The sequence below is a fragment of the Seriola aureovittata genome, chromosome 15, assembly GCF_021018895.1.
Source record: "Seriola aureovittata isolate HTS-2021-v1 ecotype China chromosome 15, ASM2101889v1, whole genome shotgun sequence".
In the NCBI taxonomy this organism is placed as follows: Eukaryota; Metazoa; Chordata; class Actinopteri; order Carangiformes; family Carangidae; genus Seriola; species Seriola aureovittata.
In genome coordinates, this window is record NC_079378.1 from 12,721,354 (window position 1) to 12,741,848 (window position 20,495).

At 39.9% G+C, this 20,495-nt stretch overlaps 1 protein-coding gene across 6 annotated transcripts; it reads left to right on the forward strand.

The window, feature by feature from the left end:
* Positions 1-221: 221 nt before the first annotated feature.
* Positions 222-20,297, forward strand: sec24a (SEC24 homolog A, COPII coat complex component). 6 transcript variants are annotated; one of them, XM_056397658.1, is made up of 25 exons: positions 222-599; positions 3,504-4,109; positions 6,091-6,270; positions 6,929-7,006; positions 7,778-7,840; positions 8,375-8,541; positions 9,086-9,273; positions 9,738-9,840; positions 10,299-10,370; positions 10,791-10,917; positions 11,783-11,892; positions 12,032-12,144; positions 12,466-12,584; positions 12,969-13,024; positions 13,147-13,353; positions 14,014-14,137; positions 14,437-14,595; positions 14,822-14,995; positions 15,121-15,231; positions 16,541-16,716; positions 16,942-17,079; positions 17,378-17,482; positions 17,853-17,945; positions 18,036-18,139; positions 18,672-20,297. In XM_056397658.1, exons 1-25 carry the CDS (start codon positions 539-541, stop codon positions 18,784-18,786), a joined length of 3,549 nt encoding a protein of 1,182 aa, XP_056253633.1. In that variant the 5' UTR covers positions 222-538; the 3' UTR covers positions 18,787-20,297. The 6 variants fall into 6 exon arrangements, with proteins under 6 accessions (XP_056253633.1, XP_056253634.1, XP_056253635.1 ...); XM_056397659.1 differs by having other exon boundaries at positions 10,794-10,917; XM_056397660.1 differs by lacking the exon at positions 10,299-10,370.
* The last annotated feature ends 198 nt before the right edge of the window (positions 20,298-20,495 follow it).

Genomic DNA, 20,495 nt, shown 5'->3' on the forward strand with positions numbered 1-20,495 from the left:
GATGGACATGAGTATTCATATTTTGCCAATTCCGTCACATCCAACTAAATGAGCAAATACTATAATAAGCGGTGGTTGTGCATAAATTCGAAGATTTAAACAGGTAAATAAATTCTCTCTTCTTGTTCCTAGTACGCTTGGAAAATCCAGAGCACAAGAGGAAATGCCACGTGTACACACTGCGCATGCCCGAGGATTTTTACGTTGATCCTGCTGGGTGATCCCAACTTCCGGTGAAAGAGGAGAAGTGTCTCACACGATTACTCTGACAAGGCCTGTCGTTACTCACCCGTAGCTAGTTGAACGGGGTTTCGGTAAGAGCCATGGCCCTGTGATTGCCAGCAAGTCAGCTAATTAACTTTTTTTAAAAAGAAACTAGGATAAGTCGCCGTTGGCGAGGCTTTGACTAAACGTCACATCGTCAGAGCCACAGGTTTGAGTGTTACCCCGCGACTGCCAGCTAGTTAGCTAGCTAAAGACGCAGCTAGCTATTCGCCGACCAAGCACCTCTAAATTAGATCCTGGTGTCTGTTTCAAGATGTCAACTGCGGGGTTCAACTCTCAGAATGGGACAGGGACGGGACAAGCATATGCGAATGGTGAGTAACGTTTAAATTAAGGTAAAGTTAGTTCAAGGCGGAGGCTCCATCAAAGCAACTAACAAGCTAACACTAGCAGTAGGTAGTGGATCTTGTCTCTGTGGCTATTTGCTAACTGCTGGCTAACTGCTTTGCTTAGTAACGCTGTAACTTAAGGTACCCAAGCAAGAGCGAGCTGTCAGGCACAGTTATGCAGGGATAACGGTGGTTAATCTTGAGCTGATTTACTTCACTGACTTAAAATGTCCAAAATAGTTGCTATCGTAAAGGTACGCTAATCACAACTATTTTGCTCACCAAATTTTGCCAGTGTTCTTTACCTTTGGGTTTTCGAGGTAGCAAACTAACAAGTTGACAAACAGAAGGATGAACACTCATCATAACTTTTGAGCCAGGTGTAAACGCTAAACATTTCGGCGATGATATGATCGCACCCTTAGGTTAACACTTGTATTCTTGCCCGTAGGGTTGCTTGGTTAGCCAGAATTTTCCTATCATATTAAACCACTTAACGAGCTTTTGCTTGTCTTTTCGCTTCTGTTTCCTTCAGGTTTTTCTTGTTTAGTTTCATTGACACTGAGTATTCCCATTTGTAGGTTTATAACTTCCCTTGCTGTTGTACAATACGTTTTTAGCATACTAAATAGCCCTGGTGTGTTTGCTTTGTACGTTATACTGTACATGTGGCACATTGGGGATGATCCAGATAAGTTGCTGCAGTGATTTCTCCAGGCTCAACCTATTGCCTACTTCAATTTAACGTTACTTAAGAATTTCCAATGGATTTCCATGAAAGCTGAGGGAAAAACAATATAATCGCAGTCAGTGACAGTTGACAAAAGTGTGATTGTGTGCAGTTTTCAGCAGCATTTCTTACCAATGTGTATGTATGAGGCAGCTGTCTTGTACTGGGCAGAGGAAACAACTGCAGACAGAGGTTGTAATATAGCAGTTGGATTTTCCAAACCTGCAGATAAATGTATGTCTGAACTTCCAAATGTTTATTGAGTTTGCCTCTAGTCTTATTCCTATCTCCGTTGAATTAGATAGTCATTAAAAGGTGTTAATCCAGCTCTGATCAATGTGGAAACAGGGTGTTTTTCTGACAATAGAAACAAATCGTGCCACTAAAGCTGAATGGGATGAGTTTTCAGAACAATATTTGTAAATTAATTCCTATCATAGGATATCTTAAAGGTGAAATAATAAATCAAAGCTGAAGTAGCTTTGTAGTCAGCCATGAGAAAGTGATCAGCATGTATCTCATTTATATAGTGCTGCACCAAAATGAGTCCACATGTCCCATGTGATTTCCACAACTGCTGAGCATAATATAGTTTGTCTGTAAGTTTCATGTATATAGACCAAAGGCAACTGTACCTGAGCCTACCTACTGCAGGCCCACAAAAGCTCACTTGAGTTTTCTCATGTTTGATTTTCTTCCAAAGACTACAATAGTAAAGGCTTCCTTGGTTGACTCACTAGTAAACTTTACACAAGCAAAGTTAAAGATACAGTAAATAAGTGAAATGATGGGGATGCATTTTTAATAACTGCAGTATCCCACTTCCTCTTAAAAGCCCTCATATTTGAACAAGAATTACGAGTTTTAGGGTTGGAGTTAAACTTCTCCAGACAGACATTAACCAGATATTTACCATTTCAACCCTCTTTTAAAAATTAAACTAACTTCATTTATGTTTTACCCTTCAGCAGGTTGATTTCTATTTAGCTGAGAGGTATTATTCCACATCAGGCTCTTTCTGATTGGACAGGAGCTGAAACTGACTGGGAGCTTTAGTTGTTAAAATTTCCCTGCTCTAAGGAAGGACAAAGATTTGTGGTGGATTATGTGCCTTCATCTATCTTTGCTCATTGAGAAGAGTTGTTTTCTAATCCCTTCTCACTCTGCCGACTTAGCTTTGCTTCCACTTATATAGTGCAGGAGTGGACAGTAGTGAATCTGTATCCATTATGTATTCATTTAGGGTCCAGGCAGCAGTATACTGATGCTGCAATTTAAGCACTGATGCCTGTTAGATCATTATTTAGGTAACACATTTATTGATGTAAATTGTCACTCTGACCCTTTCTTTCTTTTTTCCTACTGACTATATTTAGTATTTAGTATTTAGTATTTCTGATCAGTGTTTTTGCTGTTAGCAAGATTATCTGCTATGCATGACACTGTTCTTGGTGTTTACATTTGGTATGTAGGAAATTGAGAAACAATTGCCAGGTTTTAGTTTGGTATCTGCAAAATATACAATCAAAGCATTTTTAATTGTACCTGTAGTACAAGTATGTTTGGTGTTTTACTACTGCTGTGTTCAACAAAGCCAGACTTAGTTCAGAGCCCCACACTTACTCTCAGCGAGGACAGATCATGTTGATTTAAATCCAGGTAAAGAGATTAAACCCTGGGCTTTCAGTTCATTGGTCATTTGGTCACATCTGAGTGCTTTTCACCCGGTGTCGTCACTACCATTACTGTGCCACCTGTTTTTCATGTATCTTTTTGAACAGATTTAAATACAAGGATTTGCTTTAATTAAAAGGTACTTGGCTCATAAGCAAGAGCCCTTTCACACATGGAATCTGTAACATTGCTGGCTTCATCTATCTGGGAAGCTAATGGCTCAGCTTTTAAGCTTTCGAACATAAGGCTACCTTACAGAAATGTTCCCTAATGGCTCTGCTCAAGCATGAGAAGACTGTAACCTAGAGAACTGCAACCCTTGTGCACATTTTGGTATCTGGTACATAAGAGGGAGCCCAATAGCTTGTTTTTTTCTGAATACAGTGACAGCATTAATGGTGAACAGTTTAAAAGAAAAAAAGAATGTTTAATATGAAGTTGACATTAGTTAGAAGTTTAGAACATTTTCTTCCTCTGGTCTCCAGGTCCGTCACAGAATCCAGTTGCCCTACAGCAGCTGCCAGGGGTCAGCTATGGCATGACCCACCAACCAGCCTACAATCCAATGCAGGCCAAAGCTCCCGCACCTCCCGGCCCTGGACTCTACCCCTCTGGGGCATACCAGCCTGTTCCCCCTGTCAGCTCCTACCAGCCTGGCCCACCACTCACTTCCTACCCAGCTTCCCCAGGCCAGCCACTGTTGACGAGGCCTCCAATGGGAGGTCCTCCATCTCATACCCCTCCTCAGTCTGCCAGCCCCAGCCCTGGTCCCAGGCTGCCCCCTGCACAGGCCACACCCCCCCCTCCTGCTGCATCTTCTGGTAACTACTACTCAAACCCGCCGCAGCCCGTGGCTCCAACATGGCAGTACAACACAGCTCGCCCACCAATGGGGCCACCCAGCTCCATGAGCACCCCTCCCCGCGGCCCTGTTGCAAATCATGTGAACACAGCTTCAAGCTCTGCAGTGCTGCCACCACCGTCATCGGCAGCTTACAGCTCTGCACCACCAGCCCACGTGTCCCATAGTGCCACCCAACCTCCAGGCCCCAGGATGCCCCCCACCTCTCTGCATGGATATATCCAGCCAGGTAGGAACGCAAAAGCTCCACTGAAAGCCAAACTTGTAACAATCAGTGTACAATCCAAATGCACGATACAATTTTACTTTCAAATGAAGGATAAAATAATCACATGAAGATGAGGCAACAATTCTGAGTTGTAGCACACTTATGATGCAGGCACTCCTCAGGTGAAATCAATGAAAAGATGAATCATCTTTCAAGTTTCAAAGTATAAGAGCAGTGAACTTTAGCCAGTTAATCTCAGGAGTTGCACCATCACTTAATTTCTTTAATTATTTTTAAAACATGGACTAAACATAGTCTGTATTTCTAAAACACCCTACACTGTCCCCTTCTAATAACATTCCTATAGCAAGATTATTGTGTCTTGTGTCTGTTTACCGTCGTTGTCTTCTTTCAGTGACGTGCTGCAGATATTCATATCTAGATTGCTGATATGTTGGAGCTGGACATTGCCCTCTGCTCCTACACTGAACATGTTGGCTAGCTGTTGCCTCTGGCTCCCTCCCAGGCACAGTCTCATTCACTCTCAATTTGTACAAAGTTCAAAAAAGAATTTTATTGTTTCCAACCTGATTCTTATGTAGCACTATGACGTGGCTTTTAGGACAAAATTCAGATTTCAATTTTAGTTTCTGATGCTGGTTGTATATTTTACATGATTGTTTTCTACTGATGATTCAAGCAGAATGCACACAACAGTTATCTCCAGGGCATTTAAAACATTTTGATGGATGCAGGTAGTAGTTTAATTTCTCGCTATGGGAGTTTAGGGGTTGTCTCCACTGAGAAGTAGTTAGCTCATAATGTCAAAAACAAAAGACAATTTATAGAGAATCTTAGTAACTGTGTATGCCTACTAGTCATGAACATTTCTCTAAAGGAAGTAGTTTTGCTCAATGATATGAGCATGATAAAAGTTGGTTGTGTAATCTGTGTAACAATGTCTGCATGATTTGTCATATCACTTTGTAAATTAACCTTGATTTTTTTGAAAGCCATCTTTAGTACATTGAATCGGGGGGCACATGGTTGCCTCCGTTAGCAGCATATCTCTGTCTTCATCAGATCAGATTGGCTTGAAAATTTCCATTCACATTCACACCGCCAACAATAAGAGTCTGCTTGAGTTTAGTGACCTTTCCCCCAGCAGCACCATTTGGAACTTTTTACTCAGTACAATGTTGAAAGTGAAAATGGTGGCTAACTGGAGATTTGATTTGGTTTTTGTTGAGATGTATACTTTATTGACTGCTTTCTTGCCTTTTTCGTCCTGAAAGGTTACACATTTCACCACCAGCCACAATCATCTTGCTCAATTAAGTGCGCAGGTCTATATTGCTTAGTCTCCAGTATTAACAGTCACTAAGTATTTCATCAGTAACATGTTTAAGAATAAATGTGAAATGTTACAACATTAATATAAAATGCAAAAATGCACTGTGTGCGAAATAGTAAATTTATTTTAGTCGTTATTCAGCTGCGCTCACATTAGCTTGCTGTGGGTCAGTAGTGCCACAAGCTGTTGTCGCCTCTAGTCAGACTTATAATGTTACAACACCTCTGTGATGCCTCATATCTGTCTTCCACATGATATGTGACAACACCACATACTACTCTTGTTTTACACCACACAGTAACATGATTTTAGAGGTCATAACTCTTCCTAAATTACCTCACCAACAACAAAGTGTTGCCATCTCACAAGAATTACTGCTGAAGCAATAAGTAAATTGAAAAAAAATTATTCAACAGCTTTGATATATGATGCAAACAAACAAAGATGAAAAATAGTGCTGCTTCTAGCTTTAAATTGTGGACTTTTTGATATTTAAATTGTGATGAACATTGTTCACTTTTTTATGTATGAGAGTAAGTGATTCATCAAAAAGTAAAATTAAAATGTATCAATACATTAAATAAACATGCATAAGTCTGTGAAGAAAATAATCATTAGTTGGAGCCCTGACAAGGTCTTTATCACCAGGCACTGCCCCTCCACCAATGAATCCCATGGCTTCCCAAACATACCAGCCAAGCAGACTTCCCTATGGGCTCCCAACTACAGGACCCCCACCTACAGGCCCACCACTAGCCATGAAACCTACACCACCTCCCACTGGACCCCCAATGGCCAATGCCACACCTCCACCCCCCAAAGCTGATGGTAAGATTTTTTTAAATTTAGTTTGTTTTAAATCTTGACACATTTAATTGTGCTTTGTCTTTGTTTATGACGGTAAGTATGACAGTGAGTATATATTTGTTGGATTACTTTGTATATTTATTTACATTTTTTATAATTGGTAATTCAATTTGAGTGGTCTTAAAGGTGCCAGCGGCTTTCTTAAATGAATTATTAAATGATATTGTATAAGGTGCTCCACTGCAAATATTTTCATTGTCAAGTACTATTTGACAAATATATAAATGACCAATGTATACAGCTCCATTGCTTCAATTTGTGCCAAACAGATAACATCCCTCACTGACTCAGGTCAGGTTGGGGAGGCTGTATGCAGCACTACAATGAAATAAGATTTTACCCATTTGGAGTAGTGAAAAAAAAGAGAGAAAATCAATACATGGTGGTCAGTGTTGATATTATGATATAAATCAATGTATGGGAAACACTGTTATGTGATGATAATGAAATGTTTGAAATACGAACATTTTGTGGGTCTGTGTTGATTGTAAAGTGAGAGTGCTGCCTGTGATGATCATGATATCATATCACTTTGGACCAAAAACTGTCATTTTTACAAACTTTTTTTCTGATCACCTTCCGTTATTTCCCTCCCTCCCCTCCTTCCTCTACATGCCAGCTCAGTGTGGGGCGGCTGTTAACAGCACTCTTTCCCCCACTGAGCCCGACTGCCAGGAGGGGGATATTGAATGTCCAGGTGTGGCCAAATCTGTCAGTAGCTGTTAGATGCCGTGTCAGTGCTGTGGTGCCCATCTTGTCCTCTCTCTGCTGTTTTCCATTGTATCCAGGGATGCACTGATTCTTTTTTTTTTCTTTTTAAATCACTTAAACTGATAACAGATATGAAGCTCTACAGAATCAGCTGATGCTGAGCTCCAGTCTGTTACTTTTACAGAACATTGCAGGAAATAAGAAAATTATCAAGAAATTACCTAATTTGTTGCCTTATGTAGAGGGATCTATTTTAGCAGTCCAAAGCGAATGGTGTAGTGCATTTGCTGTTTAAACAACGTAGATGCTGGATGGAAAAATTACAACTTTGTCTGTCGTAAACTAGTAAAGACACTCACGTTTTGCTTTGCGCCGGGTGTAAGATAGGGCTGGGTATTAGTGCTTCTTTAGTCCAGTACTTTTTTTTGTATGGGTGCATCCCTGGTAACATATATTTCTTGTCATCCAGTCTCACCATATCTCCCATATGACCTCTGAATAAACATCGTACAAGCACCAAAGTAGAAATGTTTCCTCAAAACATCATGCATCAATTTCCATCATCAGCATCATCTTTAGTATTGTCGATAATGTTGTGCTTTAGTACCTCTTTGTGTATATCATGTACGTATCTTGCACTGTAGTTCATTTTATCCCGCATCCCCGCCGTCTGTGGTTGGCACACTGGAACAGAAATAGAAAATTGAAAAGTGTCACTAAAATCATTACTATCACATCTGTGTTTGCTTTGAAACAGGAACTGTGGCTGGCAATGGCCCCCAAGCATCAAACAGCTATAATCATGTTGACAACAAAATGGGTAAGGCCATTTTCTTTTCACACCAACCAAATTTCTGGGGTTTCATAGCAGCTACATATGCATTAAATGGGCAAATGGCTTTCAATTCATATTACAGTGTTTGGGGGATGCAATTACAAATCGCTCATTGTCTTAGGTTTAAAAGATATGTCTAGCAATATTCTATACTTTTGTTATTGTCAACAAATCCCAGACCAAGACCAACAATGAATTGATAACAACTATTGTCTGTAGCCAGAGCTGATGTTGCTTATTCTACTGAGCCACTGACCTCCATTGTTCTCCACAAACTATTGAAAACACATCAGTGAGCTAAATCATTACACTGGGTAACATGTTCTGTGATTATCACGAAACCCATTTTGAGTCTCACATAGACCGTCGTGCTGTTTCAGATACTCATCAGCCACCAAATGTGTTATTGGTTTTGGAAGAAAAATATAGAATAAAACCAGCCTTATCATTCTAAACCTTTCACTTTTTCAATAATCCCTGCTAATCAGTGACTTATTTCTGTTTCCTTTTCCTCCACAGCTGGCCCGCCCCAGCCTGGACCACCTGGTCGACACTTGGGCCACTACCCCTCTCTCCCCCCTGGGTACCAGAACACCACGGCTCCCCACAATGCCGCCCCCCCCATGCACCCTGCGATGCAAGCTGCCACACAGCCTTACACTCAAGCACATCAGCCATACCAGCAGGTGAGAGGGAAGTCACAGGCCTGTACCAACTGTTGTACTGTTAGAGCATTTTGCATATACTTTTTTTTAACATGTTCTTCGTGGTTGTGGAGCAATGTGCTCTGCTATTTCTGTCATGCATTTGCTACATGCAAAACCCTGCAAAACCCAAGAAAGAGTATATGGAAATGTTCGATGTGTATGTATAATGCATTTGTAGAAGCAAAATGTTAACAGTATGTTAAGGTGTGACAGAACCAACATACAGTTTGCTTTATTTCTTATGTGATATATTTTTATTGTTTACTTTTTTCAGGATCAATTTGTCATATTGGTTTGCTGAAATATGCGGCTGATTGCTGTTTTTTTTGGTGCTATTTTGGCTACATTATGACAAGATAAAAATTCTTCAATATTAAATCCTTTTGACTACAAAGCAGTCAGATTTGGATGCAGTCACAGAATCTACACCAGTCCATCAAAGCGTTGGTGGCCATCCATACTAAATGATTTGACATTTGGGATATAGATCAACTCTGTAACTTGCTGTTTTTCCTTCTCTCAGCCACCGGGTGGCCCAGGGCCGGCCCAGCTGAGCCCGTCCTTGGCAGCCATGAGCCTCCAGTCTACCACCCCAGAGGCCCTGAGAGTGGTCAACCTGCTCCAGGAGAGGAACCTGCTGCCACCAAGCTCGATCCCTGCCCCGACACCCTGCCTGCCCCAGGACCTGCAGAAGATTAACTGCAACCCAGAGTAAGACACGGTGGACTAATCTCCAAGTGTCCATGTCTATATTTATTCCCTTTCAATTGATTATGTTGTTGTTCTTTAAAATTGATATTATTCTGATGTTAAGTATTTCCACTTAACACACACTAATCTTTCAAACTATGCTTTCTACACTTTTGCTTGTTAAATTATGACTTACAGAGAAGCACTAGCTACCTGTGGTTTGGTTGCCATTTGTGTTACTGGACACATTTCCAGTAGATCAGCATAAGCATGAACTTGCACTCAGTGACGTTATTTGTAGAAATTTAAAGCATGGCAATTTCATTTGATGTAGATTAAACCTCCAGATGATCATTTATGTTTTCATCCATCAACATAAGCTAGTCGCCCACATAATGTGCTGGTACACATGAAATACCAGAGACAACATGATCCTTCCTCATGCAGTTCAAGTACAATGACCTTCTGTGTTTGTGTGTCTCCAGGGTTTTCCGTTGTACACTGAGTAGTATCCCTCAAACCCAGTCTCTGCTCAATAAAGCCAAGATGCCGCTGGGCCTGCTGCTCCACCCCTTCAAAGACCTCTCGGTAACACCTTTGTTCAATATTTAATGTGCATGCGCATCAGTCATAGGATGTACAACAACTTATTAGATTTCATGTAAATGTGAAACCTGGTTTACTAAGTTGGGATAGGGTATTAAGAGGAACTTGGTAAACACAACTATATTTTTCCTGGGATAACCACATTTTTCTGGCAATGTATGGGCTTAACCAGGCTATCACTAGTCGTAGCATGTTAATGAGAAAGATGTTTGACAGGGAAAGTATCTCTGTGGCAGCAGCACGTTGCTGTGCATCCTCGTATCCAAAATTATAAAATGCAAAATCGATCAACCTGATTCTTCTGGTTTCTTGTTTGTTCTTGTTTTGTATGGAAACATTGTGAGTGACTTGTAACAGAATGTTCAGTAATTCAAGTCCCAACAAAAATATAGTTAATAGTATATAAAGGTTGCTAATATACCTCTTTTTACCTTTTATAGGCAGTGGACTTCAGAGCCATTGATGTACATGAGGTCACTGGTTCTTCACTGTTCAATCACGAGGCAGCTAGGGTGTGAATCTGTATTTGTTTTATTACATCAACATGAAGGAAGGTGATGCCAGGATAAATTATTAGTATGTAATAAAACTCTTGCTGAACAAGTTTAAAAATCATGTACAGCCTTAATTATGTGTCTTAGATTTAAATAAAATTACTACATCAGACTTTCACTGATTAAACTCTAAGAATCCTCTCAATGCCTTTTTTTCAGAATAGGATCTGACTAAATACACCTCAGGGCAAAATCTGTCAGGGTGAATTTGTGTATATTTCTGTGTTAACTGAGGACAAACAACAGAGACGTTGCACAACGTGGACAGCGACAGTGAAATTGGAATGCCAATTACAATGGGCTGGAATTGAGAAAATGAGCTTGCCTGGAGGCACTTCTCACACAGGCTGGTTTTGTTTTGTGGTTTTATTCTTGCAGCAGCTTCCCGTGGTGACATCCAGCACTATTGTCAGATGTCGGTCATGCAGAACCTATATCAACCCCTTCGTCTCTTTCCTGGACCAGAGGAGGTGGAAGTGCAACCTTTGCTATCGGGTTAATGATGGTAAGAAAGGGGAGAGGTGTGATGAAAGAGTTATGATGATCTGAAAGGGCTACTGTCAGTGAGAACGCTGGAGGCACTTGACAACAGTCAGAACTAATACAGCAGCAAAATGAACTTTCTGTTAAGTAACAAATGGAGAAAATGAAGAGCCATTTTTTTTTAAGGAGCTGGTTGTGATGACCTACATAGATACATTATTTATCCCCTAGGGGAAATTCATGTAATAAACATTCTATAATAAAGTTATGTCTGTTAAGCAACAGTCATATGAAATAGTTTGGGCATGACATTGACATCAGAAAGGCGCAGTTCGTCAGAGATAATTTTGATGAAAAAAAACAAAACCTTAGTGTTTGTTTTTTTACTGTGTGAAAACCAGAGAAGTTTCCTTGAACCCAACACTGAGATTTTAGGGTAGTTTGGTGTCACAAGAAAAACTCAAGTTTTACTTTAGTATTAGATAGTTTTAGAAACACACACGTTTATACATCTGTTGTATTTTGTATATTTGTAGCGTGTGAAGATCGTCCTAGCCTTTTCGTGCCTGGTTTGTATTTATTTTTGAAGAAATGTTCTAATATTGCCTTTTTGGCCAGATCTTTCTTAAAGAAGAGATTTTGACGTTTTGACTTTTTATGTAGTTAGATTAAGGAAAAAGAAAGAAAGAAGTTGTCTGCTTTTTATATGATGATTTCTTATTGTGATTAAATGATAATGATGCAGTGCATAAAGGCATGCATTTAAAGTGGATACAAATCTTTTTAAATCGGGAATTAAATTGCACAGAAAGTACATGGTAGATCATTTAATACTAAAATCTTGCTGAATGTTGTGTGTGTGTTTGTGCGTGCGTTTGTGTGTGTAGTTCCAGAGGAATTTATGTACAACCCAGTCAGCAGATCATATGGAGAGCCACACAAAAGACCGGAGGTCCAGAACGCCACTATTGAGTTCATTGCTCCTTCAGAATACATGGTGGGTTTCAACAGCTTCATTGAGGTTATTCTTGTTGATCTGAACAGTTATGGGCATGCTCAGATTTGTGTACAAATTGTATAGTAATCTAAGTTTGTGATTGATGTGTGTCTCTGTGTTTGCCCTGATTTTTCTACAGCTGAGGCCACCGCAGCCTGCTGTTTACCTCTTCGTACTGGATGTATCCCACAATGCAGTGGAGACAGGCTACCTGAATGTGTTCTGTCAATCACTGCTGGACAATATCAATGCGTATGTACAACTTTTAATTTCCATGTTATTACGGAAGTTGTTGTAATTTCTCATAGTACTTTTAAAGGCTACAGAGGACCGAAACACGAACTCAGTTTAGATGTTTGACATTTCATGTGTAGATGAACTGGTATAAATCAGGTTGGTCAGAAGATATTTAATTGTACATGATTGCACTTTATTAATAGGAATAAATGATTTTCCTTTATATTCATTCAACTGTGAGGTTGATATAGGTCTTTGTTAATAAAGATGAAAGAAGATCATCCCTGTTGCCAAAGTGCTAATGTGTTAATGTAACTGTTTGTGTGTATGTCCTAGGCTTCCTGGAGACTCGCGAACAAAAGTAGGCTTCATCACCTTCGACAGCACCATCCACTTCTACAACCTGCAGGAGGGACTCTCCCAGCCTCAGATGCTCATCGTGTCAGACATCGAAGGTGAGACACACACGACAGCAAAGGCCACACACTCAATATTACTGCAGCTTGACACCAGTTGTCTGCAAACTTACTGCAGAAATATACTACTTGGCCTGGGTCAGTAAACGGGAGAGTGATGTATGCAGTTTTTAGGAACTGTGGGCGTCTGCTTCTGTGACACTTGTGTGAAAATTCTCAAAACATTCACCTGGATGCAAATCTTCAAATGTGTTAAAAATCAAAAAGATGTCATCAAGATGAGTGCTTTGTTGTAATGATTTATTAAATCAATCAGTTTGTAGTATTTGCACTATTAAAAATGAGTGTCATCACTATTGTAATATCATTGTGTCATATGACTGTATTATGTTTGTTTAAATAATAACTTTTTGTGCTTCACAGACATCTTTTTACCAACACCAGACAGCCTTCTAGTAAACCTCAATGAATGCAAAGAAGTAAGACACTTCACCTTGATTAAAGCTGTGTTGTGAACGTGAATATGATTCCACACCTTTCCCACTTTGGGATCAATAATGGGTCAAAAAAATAAAACTCATACCCTGTATTTGTTTTTCAGCTTGTGCAGGATCTGCTTAAGAGTCTGCCAAGTTTATTTGAAAAGACCATGGAGACCCAATCTGCCCTGGGATCAGCTCTGCAAGCAGCCTTCAAGTTGCTGTCACCCACAGGAGGGCGCATGTCTGTCTTTCAGACGCAACTGCCCAACCTCGGTGTGGGGGCACTCCAGTCCAGAGAGGACCCCAACCAGCGGGCATCTGCTAAGGTAAGAGATGTGATGATGATGTCTCTCCAGGACAAGTGCGTAGGACAGCATTCAATAGGATTAAAGAGCTGTACAGCAGCTTCGTTACTCCAGATGTCACATTAGATGTTTTGACGAAATAAAACTACAATTATTGAGGATGCTCATTATAGTGCTATGATATCAATTTTATTTATGTGGGCAGTGCCTTAGGCAGTGAACTTGTATTTCAATTAATCACACAAAAAATAGAGGTTTTTTAAAATTTAAGATGGAAAGCGTTGAAGACAGGATAATGATCAGTTGCTGCAAAGCTTCCAAACATGACCCATTAATGGTTTTATTTATGGCAGGTTAATGATTACCCATCACTCCTACAACCTGTATTATTATGTATAGCTGATTATTGTTTTGTCTGCTTGTTTAGCACTTTCATGGCAATTTAAGCCAGACCCTAAATTGCACAGACAAACAAAGCCGAATTAGGTTAACGTCATGGTTTTCATAGCATGACCGTTTCAAAGGGTAATCATGAAGCTAAAGGACCACCGTTCCAGACAAATATGTTCTTTTCAGCAATATTTAGATCTTGAAAAACTTCTGGATTTGAACTACTTCTGGGTAGTTGCATTAAGTTCAGATTTAGAGCTCATGCGCCTAATTTATATTTTCTCCTCTCAGGACATCCAGCACTTATCCCCAGCGACAGACTTCTACAAGAAGCTGGCTCTGGACTGCTCTGGCCAGCAGGTGGCTGTTGACCTGTTCCTGCTCAGCTCCCAATACTGTGACCTGGCATCGCTTGGTGAGTCCCGCACTGAATGAAGGAGAGAGGGAGGATAGAAGGAAGGAGGGTTTACTGGACTGCTGATGTTTTACATGTTTATTGCTCAGTATAGAATACTTTGACCTGATACTGCAAATTTTGATAAATTTATGATTCACCATCTAGTTATTTTGTGGTTGTAACAAACGGAAGAAAAGGAACAGAAGGAGAGGGAGGGGGATTGGGTTATTTATTTATTTTCTTTATGAGACAAAAATAACACAATCATTATTTAAGCATTGCCTCATCTCTCCTCTTCTGTGTCTTCTCTCGTCCAGGCTGCATATCCAGATACTCAGCAGGGAGCGTTCACTACTACCCTTCCTACCACCACCAGCATAACCCCGCTCAGGTGGAGCGCTTCCAGAAGGATCTGAAGAGATACTTAACCAGGAAGATCGGCTTTGAGGCTGTCATGAGGATACGCTGCACCAAAGGTCGGTTGTTGCAAGAGCTGGAGTTCGGTTGAGCGTTGACCTAAATACAGTGCATTAAAATGTCCCTGATGGATATTTGACATTAAAGATTGAACTCTCAGTCATTCTGGAGAAAACATTATGTCTCTAGAGTCCAGGAAAAGTTTAGTTTTTGTTATGGTGGCTTTTTTGCAGTTTAGCGCTATGATTCCAGTTTGATAGATTTCGTCTGTCTGTCTCTCTGCAGGTCTATCCATCCACACGTTCCACGGAAACTTCTTTGTGCGGTCCACAGACCTGTTGTCCCTCCCTAACGTGAACCCAGATGCTGGCTTTGCAGTTCAGATGTCCATCGAGGAAAACTTGGACGACATGCAGGTTGTCTCTTTCCAGGCCGCCCTGCTTTACACTTCCAGCAAAGGTATACACACACACACACACGCACAGCCAAAATTGTTTCCTTTTTTTTTTTTTAATCTACTGTGATAATAACAAAAAGTGAATCTGTCTCCTTTGTTTAAATAACATGTCTTTTTTCTGTTGCAGGAGAGAGGAGGATCCGTGTCCACACTTTGTGTCTCCCTGTGGTCAATTCTCTGTCGGATATCTTTGCTGGGGCCGATGTTCAAGCCATTACTGGGCTGCTGGCTTGCATGGGTACGTACTGCATCATGTAACACTTTCAAAGGAACACGTCAGATGAGACTATTTAAGGACATTGCCACTTAGGTTGCACAGTTTGTTAAATACATGTTGAACTGAAAACATTGAATGCTTTGAATCCTAAATTTTATTGTAATAAATTATCTATATTATAAGAATTTAAGTTGTTCCTTAAGTTTTCCCATGAAGAAAACTTGCAATAGCCTCTAACTTTATAATTTCAATTGAGCTGAAAAAGTGGGCATGGTAAAATCACAACCCATGTATCACAACTCATACTTTTATTTATTTGTTTAGCTTATTAGTCAGTTTGTGCGTGTTTCTTTCCTGTTGCTTGTTGAAAGTCAGTATTTACGATTTACATAGTTGTGTATTGTAACTTGACACAGGAAAGTGAAAGTAACATAAAACATGCAGTATTTCATGACTTTTGTCTTTTTCAATTATCTGATTACATCAGTGTTTTCAACATGAATGTTTTCTTCAGAAGACGTGCGTGCGTGTGTGTGTGCAATATGGATAAACTTGAATTTTTTAAAGCATCCCTCTGAAAATTATTCGTCATTGTTATAGTAAATAGTCGTGGAAGGTTTTCATCCACTTGACTGTTATTAGCACTGACAGATGGACACGAGTAGTGACAGCTGCGGTTGCCTAGCAGCCATCGCACACTGAGCAGTCAGATCTGTCCGGGTTCATCTCACACTCACTTAGAGAACAGTTGCTCATGTTTTGCTTTCTTGACGAGAAGAGTTTGACATTTAGTTTGAACATAGAACATCAGCTGTTGTCAACACTACCATTGCAAATGTAATGATAGTCCAAATGATGAATGATGATATTTGTTCCTCACTTCAACTGATGGCACACAGCTGTTCTAAACTGTTCATTACTGTGCACAATATTATAAGTCTTATTAAAGTTGCATTAAAAAATAGAAAGACTACAATGTACAGCTAGTAACAACATATGTTTTAAAATGATCATAAATCACATTTAAACTTTCACGCTCAAATTTTGTAAAGATTATTTTTCCCACCATGCATATCACAGCAAACATTTTTGGTCCTTAGATGTTATAAGAAATGTGGATGCATACAAAGTCCAACCACTCATACCATCACAGATTATTTCACAATCCCATCTACACCCTTCACAACATGGTTAGAGTTCATTCAAGAAGAGAAATGAGACAAATACCTGTGAGAACTGTCTGTTTATTTCTGTCAGTTTTGTTAAGGCCACTAGGAGACACCAAAGTGTCAGAAACTTTTGACATCTGTAAATGTGTCCCTCTCTCCAGCTGTGGACCGTTCAGTGACAGCCAGTCTGAGTGACGCCAGAGATGCGATGACCAACGCTGCCATTGACTCGCTGTCATCGTACCGGCAGTCTGTGTTGACCATCCAGCAGCCCGGTCTGCTGGCCCCGGCCTGCCTCAGACTCTTCCCCCTCTACATCCTTGCGCTGCTCAAACAGGTCAGCTTTTTCACACAATCCAGTCCTTACACACTCAGTCCTACGTACAATTTAGATATGTGAAGAGTTAGGGTAAATATTCTGTATTCTTATGCTTCCTAGTGAATTTACTAGTTTAGCTTCTCTTTCTAGCCCTTGAGTAAATGCTTCTACTCCCCGGATTAAGTTTTGTAAACCATTGAGCCTTTGTTGATCCAGTTGCATGTGTTTGTGTGTGTCCTGCAGAAAGCCTTCAGGACAGGTACCAGCACCAGGCTGGATGACCGGGTGTTTGCCATGTGTCAGTTGAAGTACCAGCCACTGGCCTACACCATGCTGATGATCCACCCTGCTCTGTACCGTGTCGACGATCTGACCGATGAGGTGAGGAGGATGATTCAGCACCTGCACATCTCAGCTAATGCAGCAGTGAAACAAGTTGTGACCTGGATCAGGCAGAAGTTTCAGAAAGACCAAAGAGAGATTATTTATGTTTTGTTTTTTTATCTCTGTGTTTTGTTTATGATTTAGATTATTATTTTTTGTGTTTAAAAACAACTTTTAGTAAATTCACAGTTCAATCTCGAGGGTGTTTATTTTTTGCATTGGGCTGAACTTGAAACAGTAATTCTGATAGTTATTTTTAACTATCTCCCTTTTCTTCTTTATCCCGCATCCTCAGGGAGCTTTGAACATCAACGAGCGGACCATACCCCAGCCCAGAGTGCAGCAGCTGTCTGTGGAGAAGCTCAACAGGGAAGGAGCTTTCCTCATGGACGCTGGAATAGTATGTTCTAAAATACCTTGCACTTGAAAACGAGCAAACAGAAAAACAAGGCCGATGTCTTAACCCAGGCTGAATTATGATGAAATCCTGAGTAAGAACGAGAGATTTAGAATATTTTCAGATGGACCTTTTTCTTTTATAAAAACGCTTAATTAATATTTAAAGATTTTACCCAGTGAAGTAGCATTATTATCCAGTGTGGCTTTGAATTATAACATGAGCACAAGCTTCAGTTTTTATATCTTTTATATTTCAAGGACCCACTAATGAGATGGGCAAGTGTTCAAACTGATAGCACTCGATGCTACAACACACGCTATTTATTTGTGAGTGAATTTAATATATTTTATTATTTATTTCATCCCAAAAGGTGATGTATCTGTGGATCGGACGGAACTGCCACCCCAACTTCCTGACACAAGTCCTGGGAGTTCCCAACTATGCTGCCGTGCCTGATAACCTGGTAGGTAAACCTCATGTTGCAGTTTCACTCCTGCAACTCTTGCATCCTCCTCCTGATGATGAAAACTTGACTGTTGCTCTTCTCTCATAGTATCTGCTGCCAGAGCTGGACACCGCCGAGTCACAGAGAACCAGAGCTTTCATTGGTTGGCTGAGGGATCAGAGGCCATTCTTCCCCTCTCTGCATGTCGTCAGGTGGGTTTATTTATTTATTTATTTTTTTGTTTTTTTTTTAGTAAACGTTCAAGTAGGAAGAAAAGTATGGAATATACTTCCTTTGTGGGGAAATTAGCCAACAGCTGCTGGCAGTATTTCATTTTGGCTATGAAGTTACTTTGTCTTTCAGCTTCTTGGGCAGGTAGTCTACTGTCTGTTCCTCTGAATGAACAGAAGCTGGCTGAGAGAACATTAAGAGTGGTGACTGAAATGATTTTAACCATCAGTGTAACAACTGATTCAATGGAAAAAATCAGAAAACTGAGCAATGAGGTTACAGAAAATAGAAAAAAACAAGAAAACTACTGAGTGCTGCAGTGTAGTAGATTTCACAGGGGGGGAAATGAGGGTTAATGTCAATCAAAAGTGTTCACTCCAAAGAACCTCAATGTTTTCAAAGTAAAACAAGGCTTGAAAAGTGTCATCACTTTGAAATGAAAACTGTGCAACTGAAAGCAATGTTTCTTCATTATTCTTTTTTTCACACCCTTTCATCATTCGGTACTTTCAGGGACGAGAGCCAGCTGAAAGCCAGCTTTATGCAGAACATGATCGAGGACCGAACGGAGTCGGCCCTGTCATACTATGAGTTCCTGCTCCACCTCCAACAGCAAATCTCCAAATAATCTTCAGTGGGACTGTGGAGATGAGCGAACACTGAAGCAAGGATGCACATCAGTCTATGTGCGTGGGTATATATGTAAATGGTTTGCGTGTGTGTGTGCGCGTGCGTCTGTGTGTGTATGTGTGCGCTTGAAAGCAGAGGGAGGCAGGCTCAAGGATGCCTCTTGCTTCATTTTCAGCTGTGGTCCACCATCTCTCTGAGGAAAACTTTCTAAACTGAACTGATGTGAAGCGTCACTCAAATCAAACTAAGTGACGGACAGTGTGAGGACGGAGAGACAAAGATGCGTTTTTGGCACTTTTTACCCAGCTGAAGCAAATGAAGAATAAAATCAAGAAATCCACGACGATGATGATTACATGTGTCAATGATCGAATGGATCAGTGTTTATTCTCATAGAACAATGCTGTCTAACTGAGGTATCGCTCAGATAGAGGCAGCAAACAGATGTGTTAAGTGTTTTTGTTCAAAAAGCACAGTCGTCTTTACTAAAACAAATCAAACATATGTATGTATGTCTGTCTAAGATTAGGTTTATAAGGAAGGTTCGTATGTCTGCGCTAAAAGACTGTTATTGGGTGTCACCTGGAGTATTTGTATACAGAACACCTGAGCTCTAACAACACTCTAATATCGTACCCGAAGGACAGAACATGTGCTTTTTATTTCTCACTCATTATAATTGTTTGTCGAACAAATCCATAGACTCTGTTGTTAAAGGCAGAAGGGTTAAAGATGTTTTAAGGCGGATCGACCTCACTGTCATCGCTGCCTTGAATGTGTGTGGACAGTGGAAAGTTCTTTTCATTGGTCTAATCTGTCCTTCAGAAACTCTGTCATCTTTTCTCTCTGGACATTCAGAACACCTCTGATGGCATTGCTGTTCTGTTTAATTTCTTTTTTTCTGATTGTTTAATTTATGAGACTCCCAATCTGATTAAATTCTATAATTGCCTTGTATGGGAACTCACTTTTTATTATTAAACCTCTGTTTAAATACAGACTCTATATATGGAATATTTTAATATAATAGGATATGGGAAATTCTTTAACACAGACATAACAAAGCCATTGTGATCTTTTAATCATGCTTATTGATACTTGTATATTGAAGACTGCGTTATATAAAGGTGAAGAAATGCTGATGATTTTAGTATAAACAATAAGGTGAAATGACGCTAAGAAAATAAAATGTTTGAGACTTTTTAAATGTAGTTTGTGTTTTGGTGGGTGAACAGTGTTTATTCAGTGAAAATGAAAACTACAAAGCAGAATATGGACCAGTATAGTCCATATTTCTCTTGAATTGAAGGTTGAATTTGATCGAATTGAATGTTTTTGATTTGGTCTGATTTCATACCGTTTGTAATCTATGTATTATATGAGCAAAAATGTATTTAGGAGCAGACAAATGTTTTGGTCTTCATGCACAAAATTGTCTTTCATAAAACAAAAAAACAAAAAAACAATGAAAATAAAAACAGTCTGTGTTTGTACAGAGTAAATTCCAGAGGTGAAGACCTGAGTCACGTGACTTGAACTAGGGTCAGACTCCAGTCATGAAACTGATTTATACTTGACAAAACGGATAAAAATAAAACACTCTTGGGCACCAATGACTTGTGACTTCACCTGTTCACAAGAGAGGAACAGGTGGAATGACTCCTGCCCAAACCCTAAGAATAATAATTGTTAGCTAAAATGTGTTCA

What these genes read in the sequence shown, in the direction of transcription:
- sec24a (XM_056397658.1), top strand. Translation starts at nt 539, where the DNA reads ATGTCAACTGCGGGGTTCAACTCTCAGAATGGGACAGGGACGGGACAA. An exon ending in ACCCCTTCAAAGACCTCTCG is followed by an intron (nt 9,841 to 10,298) that starts GTAACACCTTTG and finishes TACCTTTTATAG; the next exon opens with GCAGTGGACTTCAGAGCCAT. An exon ending in TTGCTATCGGGTTAATGATG is followed by an intron (nt 10,918 to 11,782) that starts GTAAGAAAGGGG and finishes TTGTGTGTGTAG; the next exon opens with TTCCAGAGGAATTTATGTAC.